The 25,803-nt window shown below is 37.9% G+C and overlaps 1 protein-coding gene across 1 annotated transcript; it reads right to left on the minus strand.

Moving 5' to 3' along the window:
• Positions 1–1,480: 1,480 nt before the first annotated feature.
• Positions 1,481–25,311, minus strand: LOC105234354 (zinc finger protein 345). Its single transcript, XM_034638310.1, has 6 exons — positions 25,009–25,311; positions 22,756–22,810; positions 10,627–10,694; positions 8,676–8,802; positions 8,080–8,178; positions 1,481–3,654 (listed from the first exon to the last, which is right to left on the minus strand). The coding sequence occupies exons 3-6, from the start codon at positions 10,633–10,635 to the stop codon at positions 1,961–1,963; spliced, it is 1,929 nt and encodes a 642-aa protein (XP_034494201.1). The 5' UTR covers positions 10,636–10,694; positions 22,756–22,810; positions 25,009–25,311; the 3' UTR covers positions 1,481–1,960.
• Between the last annotated feature and the right edge of the window lie 492 nt (positions 25,312–25,803).

The following is a 25,803-nucleotide window of genomic DNA, read 5'->3' on the forward strand; positions in this document are numbered from 1 at the left end:
TACAACCACATAACAAAGGACTAGTATCATCTAGAATATAGAAAGTTCTTTCAAAACCCAACAATAAAAAATAAAACAATTCAAAAATGAGTAAAAGACACAGGCATTTCACCAAAATGGATATACAGATGACAAGCACATGAAAAGGTATTCAACATCATTAGCCATTAGGGGAATGCAAATTAAGACCTCAAAGAGACATTACTACACACCTATCACAAGGGCTAAAACAAAAAGTGATGACTACACCAAATGCTGAGAAAGTCACTCATATGCTCCTGGTGTGAATGTAAAATGGTAAAGCCATTTTGAAAAATAAGTTGACCATTTCTTATTAAAGAAAACACGAATTTACCATAAGACCCAGAAATTGCAATCTTAGGCATTTACACCAGGGAAATGTAAATTATATTCAGAAAACATATAAACAATTGTTTGTAAGTAGCTTTATTTGTAACAGCCACTTATTATTTTCCTTAGGGTTTCCTTCTAATAAGAATTTTAATGTTCAGAACAAGGAATAACCTCACAATTATATTTGGATGTTCTGTTCCAAAGTCATTTATCTGATGATTAGTAAGACTGATTAAAGTGTTACCTTATGTACTAAATTTGTAAAGTCTTCCTCTCATTTGAATTTTATAATATTATACAATTAAAATACTGAAAAAAGGAAACCCCCATGCACTGTTGGTGGGAATGTAAACTGATGCAACCACTGTGGAAAACAGTATGAAGTTTCCTCCAAAAATTAAAAATAGAATTACCATACTAGACAGTAATTCCACTACTGGGTATTTACCCAAAGAAAATGAAAATACTAATTTGAAAAGATATATATTGTTTACTGCAGCATTATTTACAATAGCTAAGACATGGAAGCAACCTGTGTCCATCAATAGATGAATAAATAAAGAAGACATAGTATGTATATACAGTGGAATATTAGCCATAAAAAAAGAATGAGATCTTGCTATTTGCAACAACATGGATGGACTTAGAGGAAATCAGGCTAAGTGGAATAAGTCAAACAGGGAAAGACAAATACCATCTGATTTCACTTATATCTGGAATCTAAAACACAAAACAGAAACAGAATCATAAATACATAGAACTGATGGTTGCCAGAGGGGAGGGGGTTTGGGGGGTAGGTGTATAGGTGAAGAGGAATAAGAAGTACAACCTTCCAGTTTTAAAATAAGCAAATCACAGGGATGAAAAGTACAGCATAGTTAATAGAACATAGTCAATAATAATATTGTAACAATGTTGTATAACGACACATATTGTGGTCAGTATTAAGGTACAGAATGGTCAAATCACTATGGCATACACCTGAAACTAATACAGCATTGTATGTCAANCAGTATTAAGGTACAGAATGGTCAAATCACTATGGCTACACTTCAATTGAAAAAAAAAAAATTACTCTTGAGCCCAGAAGGAAACAAAAATTTTTAAAATACTAAATAAAAATAAAATTTTAATAATAACTAATGTTTATTAAGTATAATTATTTATTACACACTGCTTCAGGGCTTTATATGTATTTATATCTTTAAATCATTATAATGAGAATGATATTGTTTTATAAATTAAAAAAAACTAAAGCAACAGAGGTTAACTAACTTTCCCAAAGCAATACACGTGTAGTAATAAACAGTAGGGCTCAGAACACGCTAAACAAGAGAACGAAGCCAAACAAGAAAACCCTACATTTTATGGTTGTGCTCTCATATGAACTCACTGATGTCTAACAAAGACTGAAATATGATGGAAACTGATTCTCCATTATATTAATCTAGTCTTTCATTGTTTGAATTTTCTGATAGTCAGTTACCTATGACTGAAAGTAAAGAAGGATTCCCATTTTCATAATCTGAAGTATCTGATATTCCAAAGCTGACTGCCAACGGGCAGACAAAAGATTTAATAAATTTGTATTTTCATAAAGTTTTTCTCAATTATGAAGTTTATGATGTTGAGTAAGGTGTGAGTGACGTCTAAAGTCCTTACCACATTCATTACATTTATAAGGCTTTTCACCAGAATGAATTCTCTGATGTTGAGTAAGTTGTGAGCCACGATTAAAGGCCTTCCCACATTCATTACATTTGTATGGTTTCTCACCAGTATGAATTCTCTGGTGCTGAGTAAGATGTGAACCACGAATAAAGGCTTTCCCACATTCATTACACTCATAGGGCTTCTCACCAGTATGAACTCTTTGATGGTAAGTTAGCTGTGAGCCACGAATAAAAGCCTTACCACATTCCTCACATTCATATGGTTTCCTACCAGAATGAGAAATCTGATGTAGAGTAAGTTGTGAGGCACAAATAAAGATCTTCCCACACTGCTTACATTCACAGGGATTCTCACCTGTATGAATTCTCTGATGTTGAGTCAGTTGTGAGCTATAAATAAAGGCCTTCCCACACTCTTTACATTCATAGGGTTTTTCACCAGTATGAATCCTCTGATGTTGAATAAGATGTGAGCCACGAATAAAGGCTTTCCCACATTCCTTACATTCAAAAGGTTTTTCACCAGTGTGAATTTTTTGATGTTCAGTAAGTTGTGAGCCACGAATAAATGATTTCCCACATTCTTGACATTCATAGGGTTTCTCACCAGTATGAATCCTCTGATGTCGAACAAGCTGTGAGCCATAGTTAAAGGCCTTTCCACACTGCTTACATTCATGTGGTTTCCTACCTGTATGAATCCTCTGATGTTCAGTAAGTTGTGAGCCACGAATAAAGGACATCTCACAATCTTTACATTTATAGGGTTTTTCACCAGTATGAAGTCTGTGATGTAGGGTAAGCTGTGAGCCATAACTAAAGGCTTTCCCACATTTCTTACATTCATAGGGTTTCTCACCTGTATGAATTCTCTGATGTTCAGTAAGTTGGGAGCCCCGAATAAAGGCCTTTCCACATTCTTTACATTGATAGGGTTTCTCTGCAGTATGAACTCTCTGATGGTAAGTAAGTTGAGAGCCACGAAAAAAGGACTTACCACATTCATTACATTCATAGGGTCTTTCACCAGTATGAATTCTTTGATGCTGGGTAAGATGAGAACCACGAATAAAGGCCTTCCCACACTCTTTACATTTATAAGGTTTCTCCCCAGTATGAATTCTTTGATGATAAGTAAGCTGTGAGGCACAAATAAAGCCTTTTCCACATTCCTTACATTCATAGCGTTTCTTAACATGAACTCTCTGATGGCAAATAAGTTCTGAGCCCTGAATAAAGGCCTTTCCACATTCTTTACATTCATAGAATTTTTCATCGGAATGTACTTTCTGATGTTCTGTAAGTTGAAAGCCATGGATAAAATATTTTCTGCATGCTTTACATTCATTGGATTTCTCAGGAAAATGAATTCTTCGTTTTAATGTAAGGGATGTGGTCTGGCTAAAATTGGGAATTTCTTTACAAGTAATTAATACTTGCCTGAAAAGTCCCTCTTTATTTCCTAATTGGCTTTCAATCTGGTCTTTGGATTCCCTATCATCTTGAAAACTTTTACACTCACACTTATGTCTTGTAAGCTGTTCTATTATTTCCCATTGAGATGATTCTATTTCATAAATTCCTCTCTTTGAGGACAGCTTTTTGGTCTCACACTTGGATTCCCAGTCTGTAAGATAACAAGAAAGTAAATGTTATTTTCATATTCCTTGAAAAATAAAACCTCTAAAGTAGTAATAGTAGACTCAAACTGAATATTATACTCATAAGATGTCAATGGAACCAACGGAGTAGAAAAGAAAAATCCAGAAACAGACAATTATAAGTGCAAATTTAGTATACAATAAAGCTGGCAGCTCAAATCAGTAGGAAAAACATGAACTCTTTTTAATAAATGAAATTGATAAACATATGGGTAGACATATAGAAAAAAGATAAAACTGCATTAATTCCTCATATCACACAGCTGGACAAATTCCAAATGGATCAGATGTCCATATTTACAGAAATGAAAACATAAATAATTAGAATAAAACTTGGGTGATTTCTTCTATAAAGTAGGAATGGGGAAAATTTTCCTAATCATTATTTGATAAAAGTGACCACAATATATAAAGAAAACAAAAAGTAGGCCTGTCAAAAACAGGATAGGGTAAGTAAAATGACAAATATTTGCAAAGTTGCAATATGCCTATCATACACCTAATATATAAACAGTTTCTAAAATTAGACTAAAAAGAAAAAGACTACTATATAAAACTGGACATCAGCACTATATAAAAATGGATTAGGAAAATGGACAGTTGATAGAAAAGTAATATAAACGGCTTTTAACCATATGAAAATATACTCAAATTTGCTCAAAAGATAAATGCAAATCAAAGCTACACAGAAGTGAGGATATGGAGAAATTGTAACTCTCATAGCTTGCTGATGGGAATACAAAATGGTACAGCTGCTTTGTAAAACAGTTTTGCACTTCCTTGAAAAGTTAACATACAGTTGCCATATTACCCCATAATTTCACTCCAAGTTATATACCCAACAGAAGTGTCCAACATAGAGTTACCACATAATCCAGAAATCCCACTCATAGGTACAGAGCCAAGAGAACCGAAAACACATATCTATATAAAAACTTGAATACAATGCTCAGAATATTATTCATAATAAGCATATGGTGGAAACAACTCGAACATCCATTAATTGATGGATGGATAAATAAAATATGGTATATCCTTAAAACAGAATGTTTGGCAATAAAAATACTGACATGTTACAACATGAATGAACTTTGAAAATGTTAAGCTTCGTGAAAGAAGCCAGTCACAAAAGGCCACATATTATAGGTGATTCCTTTTCTATGAATTGTCCAGAAGAGGCAAATTCATACAGACAGAAAGAGCGATAGCTGCACAGGGCTACAGGGTGGACAGAGAAACATGGGGAATGGCTACTACTGGATATTGGATTTCTTTCTGGGGTGATAAAAATATTCTAAAATTGTGGTGATGGTTGTATGAGACTGTGAATATAGTAAAAATCATCATTGTTTACTATACATGGGTAAACTGCATGTCATGTAAAATATATCTCAATAAAGTAGTTTTAAAAATTACATTGACATGCTATTTCTCACCTCTTAGAATAGGGAATTTCCAAATGTGACATTGAATACTGTTAGCAAGGCTGTAAGGAAATTGGTACTTACATACATTGCGAGTAAGAATATGAATGAAAGAAACCCAATGAAAGGAAATATGGTGGTATTTAGCACAATTACATACATGTTTTGATCTAACAACTCCACTTCTGTGAAATCAGTCCCAAAATTGCACTAGCAAAATGTCAAAAGTCTGATGCAGAAGGGTTTCACTGAAGCATAATGTGTTACAGCAAAAGATTAAAAATTACCCAATTGTCCATTAGTAGGTGGCTGATGGAAGTAATTCATGGTACATCCACATTACAGAGTACTATGCAGCAGTTAGAAAAGGGAATATAGAGGCACCTGGGTGGCTCAGTCGGTTAAGTGTCTGCCTTCAGCTCAGGTCATGATCCCGGGGTCCTGGAATCGAGCCCTGCATCAGGCTCCCTGCTCAGCAGGGAGGCTGCTTCTCCCTCTCCCTTTGCCCCTCCCCTCCACTTGTTCTCTCTCCCAAATAAATAAAAAAATAAAATCTTTAAAAAAATATATTGTTAATTGTGAGGAAACGTGGACAAAAGTATGTATAGTTATGCCTTTTATCTTAGGAAGGAGAGGTGGAAGAGGAAGTATGCATATCAGATACATTTATTTTTATTTTTTAAAGGGAGAATGGATTTTAGGGTAGGGAAGGAATAGTTGGAGGGGCAGGGATAGAAATCAGACTTCTTTTGATACAACTTGTTTTGTAAATTTGACTTTGGAGGTATATAAATATTTTCTGTAATTATAAAACAAATTATAAAAAGCACAGCTTAAAATGGAAAATACTGAATTAAAAAAAATAACAGTGTTTACAATTATTGGAATAACCATACAAGGAAACTATTTCAAGTAACTTTCAAACATAGTAATTTGACTGTGAAATACACCCTACAAGAGGGGGAAAAAATAATTGCCAAAACAATTGTCTCAAACTCAATCATACTGTTGGTAGTAATGTTCATCTTATTTTAGAGTAGTATGTATAATGTAGAATAAAATAAGTAATTACGATATTCCAATCCTATCATTTTTAGTGTTCATAATAACCAGGACTCTTGGCATGGGAGAAAATGTATACAGAGTTAAGATCTTTAAAAAAGGTTAAATAATAAGCTTACAATTAGCTGACAATATAGCTGTGGGCCCATTTCTGGGTTCTCTATTTTGTTCCACTGATCTATGTGTCTGTGTCTGTGCCAGTACTGTATCTCTAGATGACTAAAGCTTTGTAAGATAGCTTGAAATCCAGAACTGTGATGCCTCCAGTTTTGTTTTTCTTTTTCAGAATTGCTTTGGCACAGCGAAGGAAACAATCAACAAAACTAAAAGGCAGCCCATGGAATGGGAGAAGATATTTGCAAATGACATATCTGATAAAGGGTTAGTATCTAAAATCTACAAAGCACTTATCAAACTCAAGCAAAAAACAAATAATCCAGTAAAGAAATGGGCAGAAGATACGAATAGACACTTTTCCAAAGAAGACATCCAGATGGCTGACACATGAAAAGTTGCTTAACATCACTCATCATCAGGGAAATACAAATCAAAACCATGATGAAATACTACCTCATACCTTTCAGAATGGCTAAAATTAACAACACAAGGAACAACAGGTGTTGGTGAGTATGCAGAGAAAGGGGAACGCTTTTGCACTGTTGGTGGGAATGCAAACTGGTGAAACCACTCTGGAGAACAGTTTGGAGGTTCCTCAAAAAGTTAATAGAACTACCCTATGATCCAGCAATTGCATTCATTATTAGGTATTTACCTAAAGGGTACAAAAATACAGATTCGAAGGGGTACATGCTCCCCAATGTTTATAGCAGCATTATCAATAAAAACCAACTATGGAGAGAGCCCGAATGATGTCCATCCACTGTTGAATGGATAAAGAAGATGTGCCGTGTATACATATATATATATATATATGTATGTGTATATATATGTGTATATATATATACATGGCACATCTTCTTTATCCATTCAACAGTGGATGGACATCATTTTGGGCTCTCTCCATAGTTTGTGTGTGTGTATATATATATACATTATACATATTATACATATTATACATATTATACATTATACATATTATACATATATATACATATACATATATATACATATATATACATATATACATATATATACACATATATATATACATATATATATTATACATATTATACATATTATACATTATACATTATACATATTATACATATATATACACACACACACGCTCAGGCATAAACCTGGATTTCTCTTTCATCACACACCACTTCCAACTAATCACCAAGAGGTACCACTTTTAAAATCTGATCGGAATCTGACTCCTTCATGTCACCTAATCTGGACTAAAAGATGGCTTTCCAACTGGTCTTTCTGCTTCACTCTTCCTCCCATTTGTTTTCTATACAGTATCCAGAGTAGTCTTTGAAAATAACAAGTTTAATCACGTCACTCTCCTGCTTGAAATGAGCCAATCATTATCGTAGTTTCAATGTAATCCCAATTCTTTGTCATGGCATACAGGTCCCTACATGACCTAGCCCTACCTCCTTTCTGACCTCATTTTCAACTTTCATTCTCCCTCACTCACTGGATGAAAAATATTTGTAAAGTTGTTATCACTGGAGAAGGAGGGCTATTCCCTGTTTGAAAATACAAGGGAATGTGAAAGAAAAACAAGTGGTAACTGGGGTGAAGAAGGGGTTTCCTTTGGTACTTATGCTAATACCATTTTGCTTTCTAGTATTCAAGCTTCTACTCCACAGGCCTTGGTTTGGTCTTGAGGAGAACTTCTCATTCTCAGCTAATAACTCAAAGTTGTAGCCAACAAATTATCAATTTGACTGTTCTTCACAATGGCCTCCCCTTGTTTCACCATCTCTTACTCACCTGAATTCTGACTTCTTGTCACATCCTGCACAACCTTCCAGGGCTCTTTCCCTTGCTTCAATAAGGAAAGCACATCTGCTTTAGAAATGGAAAATCCTGCTTATAAGAATGGAAAAAGATATGATTATACTCTGCTTGCCCAGAATTAAAATTGAGTCCATTGTTCATCAAGAGGGTCAATTACAGAAAGATTTGGCGGGGTCGGCTGGGGGGGGCACCTGGGTGGCTCAGTAGGTTAAGTGTCGACCTTTGGCTGGGGTCATGATATCAGAGTGCTGGGACTGAGCCCTGCACTGGGCTCCTTACTTAGTGGGGAGTCTGCTTCTCCCTCAATCCTTTGCCCCCCCCCCACTCTCTCTCTGTTGCTCTCTCAATCTCAGATAAATAAATAGATAATCCTTAAAAAAAAAGATTCAGAGGAAGGATATCTGAAGAATAGAGAAGATAAAAGTACTCAATGGAGCTGTCTATTTTAAAGTCTGTAAGCCACAAATAACTTAGTTGGGACTAGGGGTCTGAAATTTAGCTAAGTACTTGAAATATTTCCCAAATTTCACAAAGACTGAAGTCGAATTATTGGGACCAGACGAACCTACCCAGTGAGACCAGGTTGCTATAGTTTTCCAACATCACATCTCTGTACAAATCCTTCTGTTCCAAGTCCAGGCACTCCCACTCCTCCTGAGAGAAGTCTACAGCCACATCCTTGAACAACACCAACCTCTGAAATGACAAGCCCAAGTGTTAAAGGCAAAATAAAGAAATATTTTTTAGAAGTAATGAGAGGAACACGCACACACACACACACACACACACACACACACACACACAAAGTAATAAGAGGTGGACAAAACTATTACATAAAGGGGCCAAAACAGTGAATAAATATGTTGAAGTCGGAAGCCTGCAATGTGGGTAAGTAACAGAAGGGTAGTGAGTGGGAAATACAGAGCACCTAAACAATTCCTGAACATTTCTATTACTCTATCACATAGCCTCTTGGGAACAGCAATGGGAATGAACAAAAGCCAGGTAAGTGTAGTTTTGTGATTAAATGAAATAATGTGTGCTAGCACACAACACATCCAAATCCTCAAATAAATTGAAAGTTCCTTCCTCTCCTGTCCCTTTAAAGAACTGAAAATAGGAAAAGAAAGGGGGGGGAGGAAAAAAAGGAGGGCTAGAAGGTGAGAGGGAGGAAGAGAAAAGAAAAAAATAAACCTCATGGGCACATTCCAAAATATCTTTTAAAATATTTATCTTGGGGTGCCTGGGTGGCACAGCGGTTAAGCATCTGCCTTCGGCTCAGGGCGTGATCCCGGCGTTACGGGATCGAGCCCCACATCAGGCTTCTCCACTATGAGCCTGCTTCTTCCTCTCCCACTCCCCCTGCTTGTGTTCCCTCTCTTGCTGGCTGTCTCTATCTCTGTCAAATAAATAAATAAAATCTTTTTAAAAAAATAAAATAAAAATAAAATAAAATAAAATATTTATCTTAGGGGTGCCTGGGTGGCTCAGTCGTTAAGCGTCTACCTTCGGCTCAGGGCATGATCCCAGTGTTCTGGGATCGAGCCCCACATCAAGCTCCCTGCTCAGCTGGGAGCCTGCTTCTTCCTCTCCACTCCCCCTGCCTGTGTTCCGTCTCTCGCTCGCTGTCTCTCTCTCTCAAATAAATAAATAAAATCTTTTATAAAAATAAAAAAAATTAAATGTTTATCTTAGAAAATAAGATTTACATATAATTTCAGAATTTCTTTCCAAGTTAAGTCTCGGAATAATTTAGTAATAATATTCTTTCTTCCTAGTCCTGGCAAATCCTTTCACAGATATCGTTTTTAGAAACTACATAATATTCCATATTATGATTGTAATCATTTTCTTATTTTGCAGTAGTTTGCACTCCTCCTCTAACATCCTTCACAGCTGTTTCTAAAATCCTCAACCATTTAATCTGGCTGATCATATGACCACTTATCACTGCTCACTGTACACTTCTGCTTATTATGAGCAACAGAAAGCTAATGAAGGATAAGCTACACTCACACAGATGCGGCCCTTGACCTGTACATACTATTCAAATTCAAAATGGACCTTGTCACTGTATTAATCCCTGACACAATTTTCTATCTCTCTGTTCTCAATCCTGCATTTGATCACATTTCCAATCTTAAAAGCTTCACAGAGCAGATGTTACCACGTTCTAAGACTAACATCAGTTTCCATCTTAATTCATGAGAAAATCCAGGTCAATGAGAAAAGCCAAGTTTTTCATGTGTAGTACCATCTCATCAAACCACATTCTGACAGAAGAGGTTCTATAACTTCCCTCAAACACATTTCGTGATTTGCAAATGGATCCCTAAACATTGTTAGAAAAGAGAAGGGCAGCTGAGAACGACCTGGGACTCATTCCCATCATTCACGATAATGAGAGTGAGCAGAACAAACACTTGGTGAAGCAGAAAGCCTGGAGATAAGAATACTGAATATTCATATCCTAGGAAACAATGACTTTGATATAAAGGGGAAGAAGAAACATGAACTCACACAAGGCATGGCTTAGAATTGCAACTTATGAGTCCTCCTCTGGCTTCTCCTCATGGAGAAGTGTAGTCCTGAGAAGACAGGGAAGAAAAAGGAAACCATGAAAAGAGGCCTACTTATAAATGACTAGGTATTTCCTCCCCTTTTCATGGTGCCTGCATCCTTCCACACCCCAAAATATATACTGAGAAGATCTGCAGAAGCCTAAACAATCTCACCCCTTCCCCAATTCCAGAAAACAGAGATGTAGAAGAAATAATTTACACTAAAGCAGTACCCAATCCCCATGATGTTGTTAGGGTTCCCTCACCTGGCCTTAGCAGTTCATCTTTTATAACCTAGGGGACCCTGATCCAAATTTATCTAAGTACTACCCACTCGAGGGCACTGATTGGGTCCTCAGGCTTTGAAATCGTCTGTATCTATGTAGGCCAATTCCTACACTTTCCTCCAAAAACACTTTCCGTGACTAAGATCTGCCTCTTTCCCCCAGTCTCAACATACTATATACTTCAGGTGCTTCCCTGGCTAGTTCTCACGTTCCAATGCAAGCAAGCATGCTGAATGCAAAGCACAGGCTTCTTCTAGGCCACATAAAGTCTCACTTCACTCACCCAGTAACCAAGGAACAAATCCAAAGCACTCTCTAACAGAAAACAACTGCCTACTGCATTGAATCATGGCCTTAGTTTAATTCACGAACTCTGGAGGCAGTACCTCCCTGTAATCCTGCTTAACATCATTCTGTCTCTAAATGTCAGGCTAAAGATGGTATAAGACAGTGGCTGTACAAGAAATAATTTCCACCAAGCACATACCAGGTGCTCAATGCCTTCTACACATTAACATTTAATTGATCAGCAAACAGGTCTGTGAATTTAACCACCACCACCACCATTCTCCACCCCCACCAGCTCTAGCATCTTCCTTATATTTTTCTTTTTTTTTTTTCTTTTTTTTTTTTTTTTTTTTTATTCGACAGAGATAGAGACAGCCAGCGAGAGAGGGAACACAAGCAGGGGGAGTGGGAGAGGAAGAAGCAGGCTCATAGCCAAAGAGCCTGATATGGGGCTCGATCCCACAACGCCGAGATCACGCCCTGAGCCGAAGGCAGACGCTTAACCGCTGTGCCACCCAGGCGCCCCGCCTTATATTTTTCTAATAGCTTTACTGACATATAATTCACATTTCATAAATTCATACTCTTAAAAATACAAGTGAATGGGTTTTAACATATTCACAGAGATGTGCAACCATAACCAGTATCAAATTTTAGAATATTTTCATTATCCAAAAGTAAAACCCAGGGGTGCTGGGTGGCTCAGTCGTTAAGTGTTTGCCTTTGGCTCAGGTCATGACCCCAGTGTCCTGGAATCNAATGGGTTTTAACATATTCACAGAGATGTGCAACCAATAACCAGTATCAAATTTTAGAATATTTTCATTATCCAAAAGTAAAACCCAGGGGTGCTGGGTGGCTCAGTCGTTAAGTGTTTGCCTTTGGCTTAGGTCATGACCCCAGTGTCCTGGGATCGAGACTGCATTGGGCTCCCTGCTCAATGGGGAGCCTGCTTCTCCCTCTCTAGCTCCCCCCTGCTTGTGTTCTCTCTTTCGCCGCCTCTGTCAAATAAATAAATAAAATCTTTTTAAAAATAAATAAAACCCATACACATTAGCAATCACTTCCATTCTCATTTCCCCAGATCCTGGCAGCCACTATCTATTCTTTGTATCTATAGATTTGCCAATTCTAGATAGACATTTTGTATAAATGAAACTATACAATATGTGTCTTTTGTGACTGACTTCTTTCACATACTATAATGTTTCAAGGTTCATCTATGTTTCAGCATGGACCAGAACTTCATGCCTATATATTGCCAAATAACATTCCGATGCATGGACAGAGCATCTTTTTCCCTATTCATGAGTTGACAGACGTTTGCATTGTTTTCATCTTTTGTTATTATAAATAATGTTATTAAGAACATTTAGCTACATGTTTTTGTGTGGACAAATATTTCATTTCTCTTAGATATCCCTAGAAATGGATTTTTGGGGTCATGCAGTAACTCTATGTTTAAAATCATCAGGAACTGCCAGATTCTGTTCCAAAACAACTGCATCATCTTACAATTCCAACAAAAATCTGTTAAAGTTCCAATTATTACACATCCTTACCACCTTTTGGAGTTATAGTCATTCTTGTGAATTTGAAGTGGTATGTCACTGTGATTTTGATTTGCATTTCCCTGATGATATTGACCATTTCTATCCCTTCTCTGGAAAAATATGTTTTCAAATTATTTGCTCATTTAAAAAATCTGGTTTTCTTTTTATTGATGCCTTGTAATAATTCCTCATATATTCTAAGATACAATTCCTTTATTGAACATACAATTTGCAAGTTTTGGTCCCATTTTGTGCCATATTCTCACTTATTTCACAGTGTCTTTTGAAGTTCAGAAGTTTTTAAATTTGCTAAAATCCTATTTATATAATTTTTGTTCCTTTGGTTGCTTGTCCTTTTGGTGTCATATAAAAGAAACCATTATCTAACCTAGGTAATGGAAATCTCCTTTGTTTCCTTTTAAGAGTTTTAAGGTTTTAGCTTTTTTTTTTCCTTAAGTTTTTATTTAAATTCGTTAACAACAGTGTAATATTAGTTTCAGGTATAGAATTTGGTTAATTCATAACTTACATACAATACCCAGTGCTCATCACAAGTGACCTCCTTAATACCCATCACCCATCTAAAACATCCCCCCACCTATCTTCCCTCCAGTAACCATCAGTTTGTTCTCTATAGTGAACAATCTGTTTTCTGGTTAGCCCCTTTTTAAAATTTTTTCTCCTGTTCATCTGCTTTGTTCCTTAAATTCCACATATGAGTGAAACATATGGTATCTTTCTCTGACTGACTTATTTCAATTAGCCTAATACCATCTAGCTCCATTTTTGTTGTAAATGGCAAGATTTCATTGGATATATATACATCTTTATTCATTCATCAATCGATGGACATTTGGGCTCTTTCCATAATTCGGTTATTGTTGATAATGCTGCTAAAAACACCAGGATGCATATATCCCTTCCTTTGAATCAGTATTTTTGTATCCTTTGGGTAAATACCTAGTAGCACAATTGCTGGGTCTGTAGAGTAGCTCTATTTTTAACTTTTTGAGGAATCTCCATACTATTTTCCAGAGTGGCTATACCAGTTTGCATTCCCACCAACAGTGTTAGAGGGTTCCCCTTTTTTCACATCCTTGCCCCAAACCTGTTGTTTCTTATGTTGTTGATTTTAGCCATTCCAACTGGTGTGAGGTGATATCTCATTGTAGTTTCAATTTGTATTTCCCTGATGATGAGTGATGTTGAGCATCTTTCATGTGTCTATTAGCCATTGGGATGTCTTCTTTGGAAAATTGTCTATTCATGTCTTCTGCCCATTTCTTAACTGGATTATTTTTTGGGTGTTGAGTTTGATAAGTTCTTCATAGATTTGGGATACTAACCCTAGAAATGTCATTTGCAAATATCTTCTCCTGTTCCATAAGCTGCCTTTTACTTCTGTTGATTGTTTCCTTTGCTGTGCAGAAGTTTTATTTTGATGAAGTCCCAATAGTTCACTTATGCTTTTGTTTCCTTTGCCTCAGGAGACATATCTGGCAAGAAATTGCTACAGACAATGTCCAAAAGGTTACTCCCTGTGTTCTCCTCTAGGATTTTGGTGGGTTCTTGTCTCACATTCTTGTCTTTCAACCATTTTGATTTTATTTTTGTGTATGGTGTAAAAAAGTGGTCCAGTTTCATTCTTCTGCATATGACTGCCCAATTTTCCCAACACCATTTGTTGAAGGGACTTTTTTCCATTGGAAATTCTTTCCTGCTTTGTCAAAGATTAGTTGACCATAGAGTTGAGGTTCCATTTCTGGGTTCTCTATTCTGTCCAATGGTCTAAGTGTCTGTTTTTGTGCCACTACCATACTGCCTTGATGATTACAGCCTTGTAATACAGCTTGAAGTCCAGAATTACGATGCCTCCAGATCTGGTTTTCTTTTCCCGCATTACTTTGGCTCTTTGGGATCTTTTCTGGTTCCATACAAATTTTAGGATTGTTTGTTCCAGCTCTGTGACATATGCTGATGATATTTTGATAGGGATTGTATTAAATGTGTAGATTGCTTTGGGTAGAATAGACACTTTAACAATATTTGTTCTTCCAATCCATCAGCATGGGATGTTTTTCCATCTCTTTGGGTCTTCTTCAATTTCTTTCATAAGTGTTCTATAGTTTTCAGAGTACAGATCTTTTACCTCTTTGGTTAGTCTTATTTCTTGGTATCTTATGGTTTTTGATGCAATTGTAAACGGGATCGATTCCTTGATTTCTCTTTCTGCTGCTCCACTGTTAGTGTATAGAAATGTAACAGACTTCTGTGTGTTGATTTTATATCCTGCAACTTTACTTAATTCCTCTGTCAGTTCTAGTGATTTTTTGGTGGAGTCTTTTGGGTTTTCTACATAGAGTATCATGTTGTCTGCAAAGGGTGAAAATTTGACATTTTCTTTGCCAATTTGGATGCCTTTTATTTCTTTTTGTTGTCGGACTACTTTGCATATATATTTTTTCCTACTATTTGTTACTTTTTCTAATTCTTAGATTTTTTTCCATACCAGTATAAACATGTCATTAGAGAAAGATGTGAGATTTGGGATAACTTTAATAGAAATTCCAGTTCAAGGGCATTTTCTTCTTTGATACTGTGACGTGCAATGTTCTTAGTCATAGACTCTTCTTTGGGAGTAGGATTTTGTAAGAGTTTTGACCAATTACAAAGTTAGCACAATCCCTCCAAGACTACCCTCAACTCTGACACAAACTATAAGCTCCCCAAACCAACTAAGGCCAACTGACACTAATGAGAGTTTAAAACCACTCTCAAGTTCAAAATTCACTAGTACTCCTAAAACTCACTTAAAGTTATACTCACAGTTACAGTTTATTATAAGAAAAAAGATACAAATTAAAATCAACTTAGAGAAGGAACATATAGGGCCAAGTTCAGGAGAAATACCAAACATGTAGCTTCCATGTCTTTTTCCATGGAGTCAAGATGTGTTACTCTCCTGACATCAATGTGTGATAAAAGGCATGGAGCATTACCAGCCATGGAAAGTCACCTGAGCCTCAACTTTTCAGTTTTTATGAGAGCTCAGGATTTGTGGGAAGGGCTCATTAATTGACCATGTCATTGATCTGTCTCCAGGTCAATTGATATCAGTGTGACCCAAAGCCCCCATTCTTGGTCACATTGTTGTCCTTTCTCACATGGCCAACAATTACCCTAACACTAAAAAGGTGTGGCCAGTCCCCACCCTACATCACATTGTTAGATTATACTAAGGCTTCCAAGCAAAGACTCAGGCATCACATTTCAAGGGCCCAGAGATTACCTCCCAAAAGCAGTAAAAAAACCAGACCTCTCTTTGGCAAGGCCAAACTCTTCGCTACATAAATTCTGTCACTTCTGAATCTGCGGCATTCTTTTGGTTCTGAAAAGCATTTAGTTTCCAACACTTGATTCTTTTTTTCCTTTCACCATCATCCTTGAAGGCATGCCTTTTCTTTTTATGTTGCTTTCCCTCTCAAGGAGTGGGCATTTCCTAAGAGTGCCACCTTTCATCTCACCATTTTCAAAAATATTCCTTTCAGTCAAAAGGCAATGCTCTAGTCTTAACAGAATTAGCCATGTTGTCAGTATTTTCCCACTCAAGATGGACCTCTATATTCATGGGATTAAGTTATTCATTTTCCAACACTGCAATGTATCCCTCACTTTTCTCTCCCTAACTCTTCAGTCTAGGATGGACACTGGAGTTGATCTGCCTGTTTGGGGTATGTATTTCTCCACTTACATAGAAACTGAAGTTTATAGTGTAACCTCATGCTCTGAATAAGGCTGTAGGCATAGCCTTTATATGCAGTTTTAATTGTTTTCCTTGTTGATTCATATGGCTTTTAAGGGATATTTGGGGAGATATAAGCCCTCCTAATTTCTTTCAAATCTTTCAAAATTATAGAGAGAAAATCCAGTGAAAATTGTGAGATATAAAAACTGACCCAAATACTTGGAAATTTCATATTTGATAAGGTGGCATCTTATATCAGTGGGGAATATATGGACCTTTAAAAAGGTGGTGATGGAATAAGTAATCATTTGAAAAATGAAAAAACTGGATACTCCAGAAAAAGTGTATCAGAATAAGCTCCAGATCAAGCTGCTTGTGAAATGTAAAAATTAAGGGGTGCCTGGGTGGCTCAGTTGGTTAAGTGTCTGCCTTTGGCTCAGGTCATGACCCCAGGGTCCTGGGATCAAGCCCCTTGTCCGGTTCTCTGCTCAGCCAGGAGCCTGCTTCTCCCTCTCTTCCCCGCTTGTGCTCTCTGTCTCTCTCTCTCTCTCATATAAATAAATAAAATAAAAAAAAAGAGAAAAAAAGAAACGTAAAAATTGAAATCATGTAAGAAGAAACAACACCTGGATTTTCTAAAATTCAGGAGTTAGAGAAACTTACCCAGTCATAAGCCAAATCTATAGGTAATAAGGGAAAGATATTTAACTACAAAAAGTTATTTTAATTGGGAAAACACCACTAGCAAAAGAAAAGATAAATAACAATCTGGGAAAAGGCATCTGGAATTTATATTACAGAGAAAAGGTTAACAAATAATATATAAAATAGCTTTAAAAGCAGAAAAGGAACAATACTCCTTAGAAAAATGGACAATAGAAATAGTTCATAAACAAATGCAAATACACTAAAATATATAAGGAGATGCTCAACTTTGTTCACTATAACAGAAATGTTAATTAAACTTACACTGAGAGACCAATGTCATTGGAAAATATCCAAAAGTTTGCTGGTATATTCTGTTGGACGACCTATGGGGAAACCAGTAGTAAAATGCTGACTGAGTAAATGTACCACCTCAAAGGCGGGGAATTTAGCAATAACCAGAAAATTACAGAAGCATTTAACCAGTGATCTAGTTGTCCTACTCCTAATAATTCCTTTCAAAGATAAGCTAGCAGGGCACCTGGATGGCTCAGTCAGTTAAGCATCTGACTTGATTTCAGCTCAGGTCATGATCTCAGGGTCATGAGATCAAGCCCCACATCAGGATCCTCACTCAGCGTCTGCTTGAGATTCTCTCTCCCTCCCTTTCTGCCCTTCCCCCCACTCACATGCACTCTCTCCCTCTAAATAATCTTTTTTTTTTTTAAGGAAAAAATAAAACAAAGCTAGCAACATTCCAAAAGGTAAATGCTGCTGAACTTTGTTTTTTATTTATATATTTTGTTGATTTCCTTTTAATAACTTTTAGAATACTTCCACATTTTATTGTTTCCCTGTGACAATCATATTATCTGCTAATCAATTTTTTGTTGCTTTTCAATGGTTAGACTTTTTACTTTTTTTTCTCTAGTCTTAGTGCAGTGCCTACAAGCTCAAATAAATGTTGAACAGAAGTAGGGACATCACTCCTTTTTCCTGATTTTTACTTAAGGGCTTACATTTTTAAACAGCTTTGTTGAGATTTAATTCACATGCCTTACAATTCACATTTTTAAGTGTATGAGTCAATGGTTTTTAGTATATTCACAGGATCCATTACTACAATCAGTTTTAGAACATTTTTATTGTCCCAAAAGAAAGCTTGCAACCATTAGTCATCATTCCTCCAGACTATTTTCCAAAGCAGCCACACCATTTTATATTCTCTCTTTATATTTATATTCTTTATATTTTATATTCTCAACAGTTGTGTAGGAGGGTTCTAATTTCTTCTTTTTTTTTTTTTTTTTTTTTTTAGAGAGAGAAAGCACATGCGTGTGAGCAGGAGTGGGGGTGGGGAGAGAAAGAATCTTAAGCAGATTCCAAGCTCAGGGCTTGATTTCTCGACCCTGAGATCATGAGCTGAATGGAAGTCAGAGTCGACTATGCCACCCAGGGGCCCCTCTTCACATACTTCTTAACACTTGTTACAATCTGTCTTTTCTATTATAGCCATTCTAGTCAGTGTGAGTGATATTGCACTGTGGTTTTGATTTGTATTTTCCCTGATGGCTAACGATGTTGAGGATCTTGTCATGTGCTTAAGAGCAATTTATATATCTTCTTGGAGAAATGCTATTCAGACACTTAGGCCATTTTTAATTGGGTTGTTTAACTTTTTTTTTTAAAGATTTTATTTATTCATTTGACAGAGATAGAGACAGCCAGCGAGAGAGGGAACACAAGCAGGGGGAGCGGGAGAGGAAGAAGCAGGCTTCCAGCGAAGGGGCCTGATGTGGGGCTCAAACCCAGAATGCCGGGATCACGCCCTGAGCCGAAGGCAGACGCTTAACAACTGAGCCACCCAGGCGCCCCTGGGTTAACTTTTTATTATTAGGCTGTAATATATCTTTATATATGCTGGACACAATTCCCTCATCAGAAAAATGATTTACAAGACATCTGTCCCATAATATGTGTGGGTTGTCTTTGACTTTCTTCACGAGTGTTGTTTGAAGCACAAAAGTTTTTAATTTTGATGAAGTCCATTTATCTACTTTTTTTTTTGTTGCTTGTGGTATACATATATATATAAGTACATCTAAAGCACACTACTGTGCTTTCTTACAGTATATTTTAAAAGATGGAATAAACTATAAGATAGAAAAAAGTGACTAGTTAGAAAGTACAACTGTGAAGGAAGAGATGAAATTAAACCTTGATTTGCAGATTTGACGTTGGGGCCACATACTTTATAAAATTATAGGAAAAAATTAAATTTTAAAAGAGCAGTCTCTAAAAATTAAAAGTAAAACAAACAAATCTGTGACTCCAATTTGTGGCATAACATCTCAAGAGGAACCATTCCAGGGGCGCCTGGGTGGCACAGCGGTTAGGCGTCTGCCTTCGGCTCGGGGCGTGGTCCCGGCGTTGTGGGATCGAGCCCCACATCGGGCTCTTCTGCAGTGAGCCTGCTTCTTCCTCTCCCACTCCCCCTGCTTGTGTTCCCTCTCTCGCTGGCTGTGTCTATCTCTGTCAAATAAATAAATAAAATTAAAAAAAAAAAAAAAAAGAGGAACCATTCCAAATGACAGTAATTTGATTCCATATCCCCAGTGGAATATACCCTAAAGAACAAGAAGATTATAATAAACAAAGAAACAAATAAAAATGGAGGACTATTTTCAATAATAAGATCACTATTATTATTTTGAGTGTTCTTTATAAAGAATCATAGTATTTATTCCAAATTTTATAAAGTGTGGAATAAAGAACTGTCCTTTTGCTGTTCCATGATCCCATCCAGAATACATTACATTAACTCATCATATTTCTAGGCTCCTTGGGGTTGTGACATTTATTTTTAAATCTTTTAAGATACGTATATACTAGCTTTGTAAAGCCACAGAAACAATGATCAACCCAGTAGCAGTCAATATCCTAGCACCTAGAATATAGTCTTGAAATGCCATTTCCCATTAATATGAAGGAGGCTTGAATCAGGAAACGAACAAGAACCTAGAACAGGGTAATAATGCTTGATTTTTGGCTTTGTTTACAATTTATTTCAATTAAATTTAATTCAATACAATTCAAGTACTCTGGATCCCTGCCATGGGATAAGTCCTATTTGGGGCATTATTCAGCCAAAGCGCTCAGAAACAGAGGGTAGAAATGCACAAGAATAAAATAACACATATTAATGTGAGTCTTCTGTTTTTCCTCTTCTCTCAAACTTAACTCCAATAAATTCCATCTATCCATTTATTTTTCCTGAACAAGCTATCAAGTCTAGAAGAGGCCTTTTCATATAAAAGGTGAGGTTTCGATTTGAAATATTACTAGAAATCTGACAACTGCTTGAAAACAAAGTAATAGCATTTCTCTTTCATGCGTGTTACAGGAAATATGACTTCCATTAAGTGTGTGTGTTTAGAAGGTATGTATGTGGGCAGTGTTGGCTTAAAAATTGCAGCTGGCGCCTACCCTCTGTAAAAATGAAATCATGTCTTTCAGCGTTCACTAAATCAGACATTGAATTAAACCTTCTAAACTCTGCTCCTATTCAGTACACCACTTGTCTGATTTCGGAAATAGTTTCATTGGAACTTAGCCGCATCCTCTTGTTTATGTATTATATATGGCTGCTTTCACTCTACAACAAAGTTGAGGAGTTGCAACTGAGAATGTATGACCCATAAACCTAAAACATCAAGTAGATCACCCTTTGCAGAAAGTTTGTCAATTCCTGACTGAGAAGATCTACTGAAAACCAAGAAAGCTAGCAAAGACTACTAAAATCAAGTCAAAAGGACCTGTGAGCCAAACTGAATAGGCTCCAAATGGTAAATATGGCACAATACTAATTTAAATATACATAAATAAAATAATTGCAATAGATTGAAACGTTAGCATATCAAAATCCACACTTTTATAACAATAGTAAAAAATAACAATCACTGGTCCCAGGAGAGAATGCCGGCAAACCATCATTTCATTATGGTTCATTATTTCCTCATTTTGAAAACTGGTAAGTTAGGAGAAAAAAATCTGTCTTGCCTCCCTTGAGGAATGTGTACCTCAAGATAATCAATCAGTTCATACAGGGAATCATGGGATCAAGATCGAGCCCAGCATCCCAATCCATGCTCAGCTGGGAGTCTGCTTCAGATTCTGTCTCCCTCTCCCTCTGCCCCTCCCCCCACTCACATGTTCACTCTCTCTCGAATAAATAAATAAATAAGAAACTATAGATTTTTAAAAAGACTTTATTAAAAGACTTATGAACCAATCACAATGCATGGATCTTATTTGGGCCCAGATTCAAAGAAATCTTAAAATTAAAAACAAAGTTATTTGCCCTGTGGGGAAATCTAAACTCTAACTGGAAATCCGATATTAAGGAAATATTATTTATTTTTTTAGGGAGAATAATGGTGTCTAAGTTTTTAAAAGACTATCATTTATATAGACATTTATGGATGGAACGATACAACTTCTGGGATGTGCTTCAAAATAATCCTAGGTAGGTAGAGGTACAAATTAAACAAGATGGGTCATGAGTCAGTTATTACTGTAGCTGAGCAAAGTGGTGCATAGACGTTCATTCCTGTTTTGTCTGGTTTTGTACAGGTTTGAATTTTTTACAATGAAGAGTTAGGGAAATTGTCATCAGGGCTTAGTAAACTGATTTTACCACACACAAAAATCAGGTAACAACCCCATAGCTTGAAAAACCCTATAACAGTATATTATTTTCTTAAACTTTCCAACAACCAGCAAAATACCTTGAATAAAACATAAAATCAGAAAATATTGGTTAGAAAAGTGGTAATACAAGAGACAACAGAGCAAAAACTATTAAAAGTTAAAGTCCACATAAATGTTGTCTGAGAAACTAGCATTCATTCTACCAACAAACTCATTGATAGGCTAAATGATATATATTCAAGGATATTTATCCCACCATTGTTACAGCAGCGAAAGATTAATAGCCATCTAATAAGAGTTCTTAAAATTATGGAATTATGTAATACTGTGCAGCCATAAAGTGAAGAAGTCCTTCATGTACTAATGGATGTATAGAATTCCCCTGGAAGTACTCAAGAAACTAGGCACACTGGTTCCCTTCTAAGTAGGAAAAGCTCGTGACTAGGAGCAGAGTTAGAAAGGAGAATTCACTGTATACTCTTCTGAACCTTTTAAACTTAGAGGATGATCTCTTAAACAATAAAATTGAAAAGAAAATACTCAAAGTCAAGGCTTTCAAATTTCACTCTAAGAGGTGTATTCCATTCCTTCAAAGATCTTAGAAAAAGACTATAAAAGTGGATTTCAAATATTTGCCTGGTGAATATGTGTACCTCAGGTCATAAGGAGCAAAATGGAATGGAGTAACCTCTTTGGGTCCATTCCTTCTGGACCCATTATTCCTTGGAATAGCCAGGCTCAAAGACCAGAATACTAAAACGATCCTTGTTCCAGGGTTTCAAAAGAAAGCAAGCAAATGTTCCCATATTGTGAAAAACCAGAAAACACTTCAGAGACAAAAAAAAGGAATAACAACTTACCTTGGATAAAACTCTCAGTTGTCCAACAGGGTCTCTTCCCTCAGTCTCTGGTCACCTGTGTAAGACAAGTCCATTAATTGGTAAGGGATAAAGAATCATGAGACACCAAGCCTTTCTTTGAACCCAGACTGACTTATTAGAAACAAGCAACTGCTTTCCCCCCTCCTCTACCCACCTTGAACCAAATAAACATTCAGAGGAAGGTCAGAGAGAGACTTGAACAATGCTGCCCTCTTTGAGAACCAGAGTGGAGGTGGAGGGGCGCCTGGGTGGCACAGCGGTTAAGCGTCTGCCTTCGGCTCAGGGCGTGATCCCGGCGTTATGGGAGAGCCCCACATCAGGCTCCTATGCTATGGAGCCTGCTTCTTCCTCTCCCACTCCCCCTGCTTGTGTTCCCTCTCTGGCTGGCTGTCTCTATCTCTGTCAAATAAATATATATAAAAAAAAAAAATCTTTAGAGTGGAGGTGGAGAATCCCCACAAGTCTCCCCCGGGTGATTTCCTGAGGGAAGAGATTGGAATCTTACAACCCCAGCTTTTTTCCTCCCCTTTTCTCAGCCTCTCCTCCCAACTTGGGGCTGTTTCTGGCTCTTAAAGTCTCAATCTAAAATCAGGTTTGTGACTTGGAGATAAATTTCTTTATTTAGAATCTTTAATCTGGGACTCACCTATCTTCCCACATCAGACAGGGACATTCCCAGGGAACTTGGGCCCCAATGGCTACAAGGAGAGGGGGCAGCTGTAACAGCACTCCAGCCAGTCTTAATGGTTAACTTGCTTCAAGTTAGCACATTCCTTGCTTGCTGACTTAAGTTCCCTGATCTGTGACAAAACTAGTTTGTTTTCTTCGAGAGACACAGACCAGTGGCCTTCAGAAATAAAGGACCAGAACTTTCCCAGGCCACAGATGCCAGCAAGTGTTTTTTAAGTCCCTTTAGCTTTCTGATTGCCAAGCAATCTTTTCGCAAAATGTTTTTCTCTTTTAAGGTCACAAAAATGATTTTACTGACCTCCCTTTGGGCATCTGTAGACTTTGCCCTCCTTTTCAGAAAAATCAAGAGTACTCTTGCACAACTCCCTGGGTACGAAGGAACCAGACCTTCTTGCACAACCCACCGAAACCCCAAGCACCAAGAAAGCAGAATTTCTTTTTTTTTTTTTAAATTTTATTTATTTATTCAACAGAGATAGAGGCAGCCAGCGAGATAGGGAACACAAGCAGGGGGAGTGGGAGAGGAAGAAGCAGGCTCACAGCAGAAGAGCCTGATGTGGGGCTCGATCCCATAACGCCGGGATCACGCCCTGAGCCAAAGGCAGACGCTTAACCGCTGTGCCACCCAGGCGCCCCAAGAAAGCAGAATTTCTTGCACAACCTCCAAGGTCGGAGATAACTCCATAGCTGGCATCAAGTCTGCATGTGATCAAGAAATGTCACAGACCGCTGCACTCCCTTAACTGATTAAACCCCTTTAAAAATCTCTGAGCCAGGGGTGCCTGGGTGGCGCAGTCGTTGGGCGTCTGCCTTCGGCTCAGGGCGTGATTCCGGCGAGCTGGGATCGAGCCCCACATCGGGCTCCTCCGCTATGAGCCTGCTTCTTCCTCTCCCACTCCCCCTGCTTGTGTTCCCTCTCTCACTGGCTGTCTCTCTGTCAAATAAATAAAATCTCTAAAAAAAAAAAATCTCTGAGCCAAAAATAAAAAAAACAAAACAAAATAAAAAACAGAAACAAAAAACAAATAAAAAATAAAAATAAAAATCTCAGGAAGAAACCTGAGTTGGCCTTTGGACAAGAGTCGGCCTTCTCCCCGAGCGGCCGGCCTTCCTCAAAAAGAATTTGACCCCTTTCCAGCCAATATTCGTCTCTCCAGCCACCGGCAGCCCAATTTGGGTTCCCGCAACGCAGCCAGCCACAGAGATCCCACAACCACAAACTTCCAGAAACCCTCAAACCCACAAATGGCCTCAGGGTGACCATTTCTCTATCACTGCCCCCCCCCATTCGGTTCCCGGCTAGGCACAGCTGGAGGTGGGGAGCCGACTCACAGAAAGTCAATGACATAATTAAAGGAGTCAATCTCACAGCTTTACACCGGCACTCTCACAACTTGAGACACAACTGCCACTCCTTCATGTGGTCACACATAATCATGCAGTCCCACAAGCACATTAGGTCACACACTCACACACTGACGTGTTAAGACCTGAGGCTCCACACACGGCCGGTCTCGGTCCCCGGGATAAGACAAGCCTCACCTTCAGCTTACCCGGCGTCAGGCTCATGTCCCGCCGGACCAAAACGAACCCACTGGCCAAGCTTCTTCCGCCGGGGCCCTGTGCAGCTTGCTCCAGCACAACGGGGCTTACCACCTTAGAAGGAAGGGACGTTACGACCGGAGGCCTCTGGAAAGTATAGTCCAGAACACGAAACACCTCAGAGAGCTTTCGACCAGAGTAATCCTCTCCAGGCCCTAACCCGCGACCGGCTGCTCTTCCACTCTCTACCTCGAAACCCTGCGACCGTGCAGTCCCGGCGGCGCACCCGGCGCCCAACTCGCGTTTAGAGGGAAATTCATTTCCGCCCCGGGGACTTCTGGGACTTGTAGTGTGGCCTAGGAGTTCCGGAGCGCGGAGCGGGGCGGTGATGAACCCTCCGCCTCAGCTTGGAGCTGGCTGAGTCTGGAAGACCTGCGGGGTGGGGGGGGAGATACGGGTCTGACGTCAAGAGAAATGCTTGGGCCCTAACTGCAGCCAGGCTTGTGGGGAAGGAGAGAGAGGGAGAGTGACGTTTTAGTGCTGGTGTGAGAGCGTTTGCTTCGATTTGTGATCTCGGTGTGGTCCTTTGCTGTGCCTGAGATTGTTTTACGATTTTTTTTTTAGTAAAAAAAAAAAAAAAAGTTGGACCTCGGAACTTAAGTTACTGTGATGCCAGGAAATGCCCTTGGTCATGGTCAGAAAAATTACTTGAAATGGACTTAGAAATAATTTTCCAATTGGACAGTGTAACCTTATAGGTGGGTTCTTTTGGGCCAGTATCAACTCAGGTGGTTG

The sequence above is a fragment of the Ailuropoda melanoleuca genome, chromosome 12 (genome assembly GCF_002007445.2).
Source record: "Ailuropoda melanoleuca isolate Jingjing chromosome 12, ASM200744v2, whole genome shotgun sequence".
In the NCBI taxonomy this organism is placed as follows: Eukaryota; Metazoa; Chordata; class Mammalia; order Carnivora; family Ursidae; genus Ailuropoda; species Ailuropoda melanoleuca.

Excerpts from the sequence above, each read along its gene's own strand:
- LOC105234354 (XM_034638310.1), bottom strand. Across the intron at positions 8,179-8,675 it reads TAGCAACCTGGTCTCACTGG|CAGGATTTTCCATTTCTAAA; the intron begins GTAGGTTCGTCT and ends CATTCTTATAAG. Across the intron at positions 3,655-8,079 it reads GACAAGAAGTCAGAATTCAG|ACTGGGAATCCAAGTGTGAG; the intron begins GTGAGTAAGAGA and ends GTTATCTTACAG.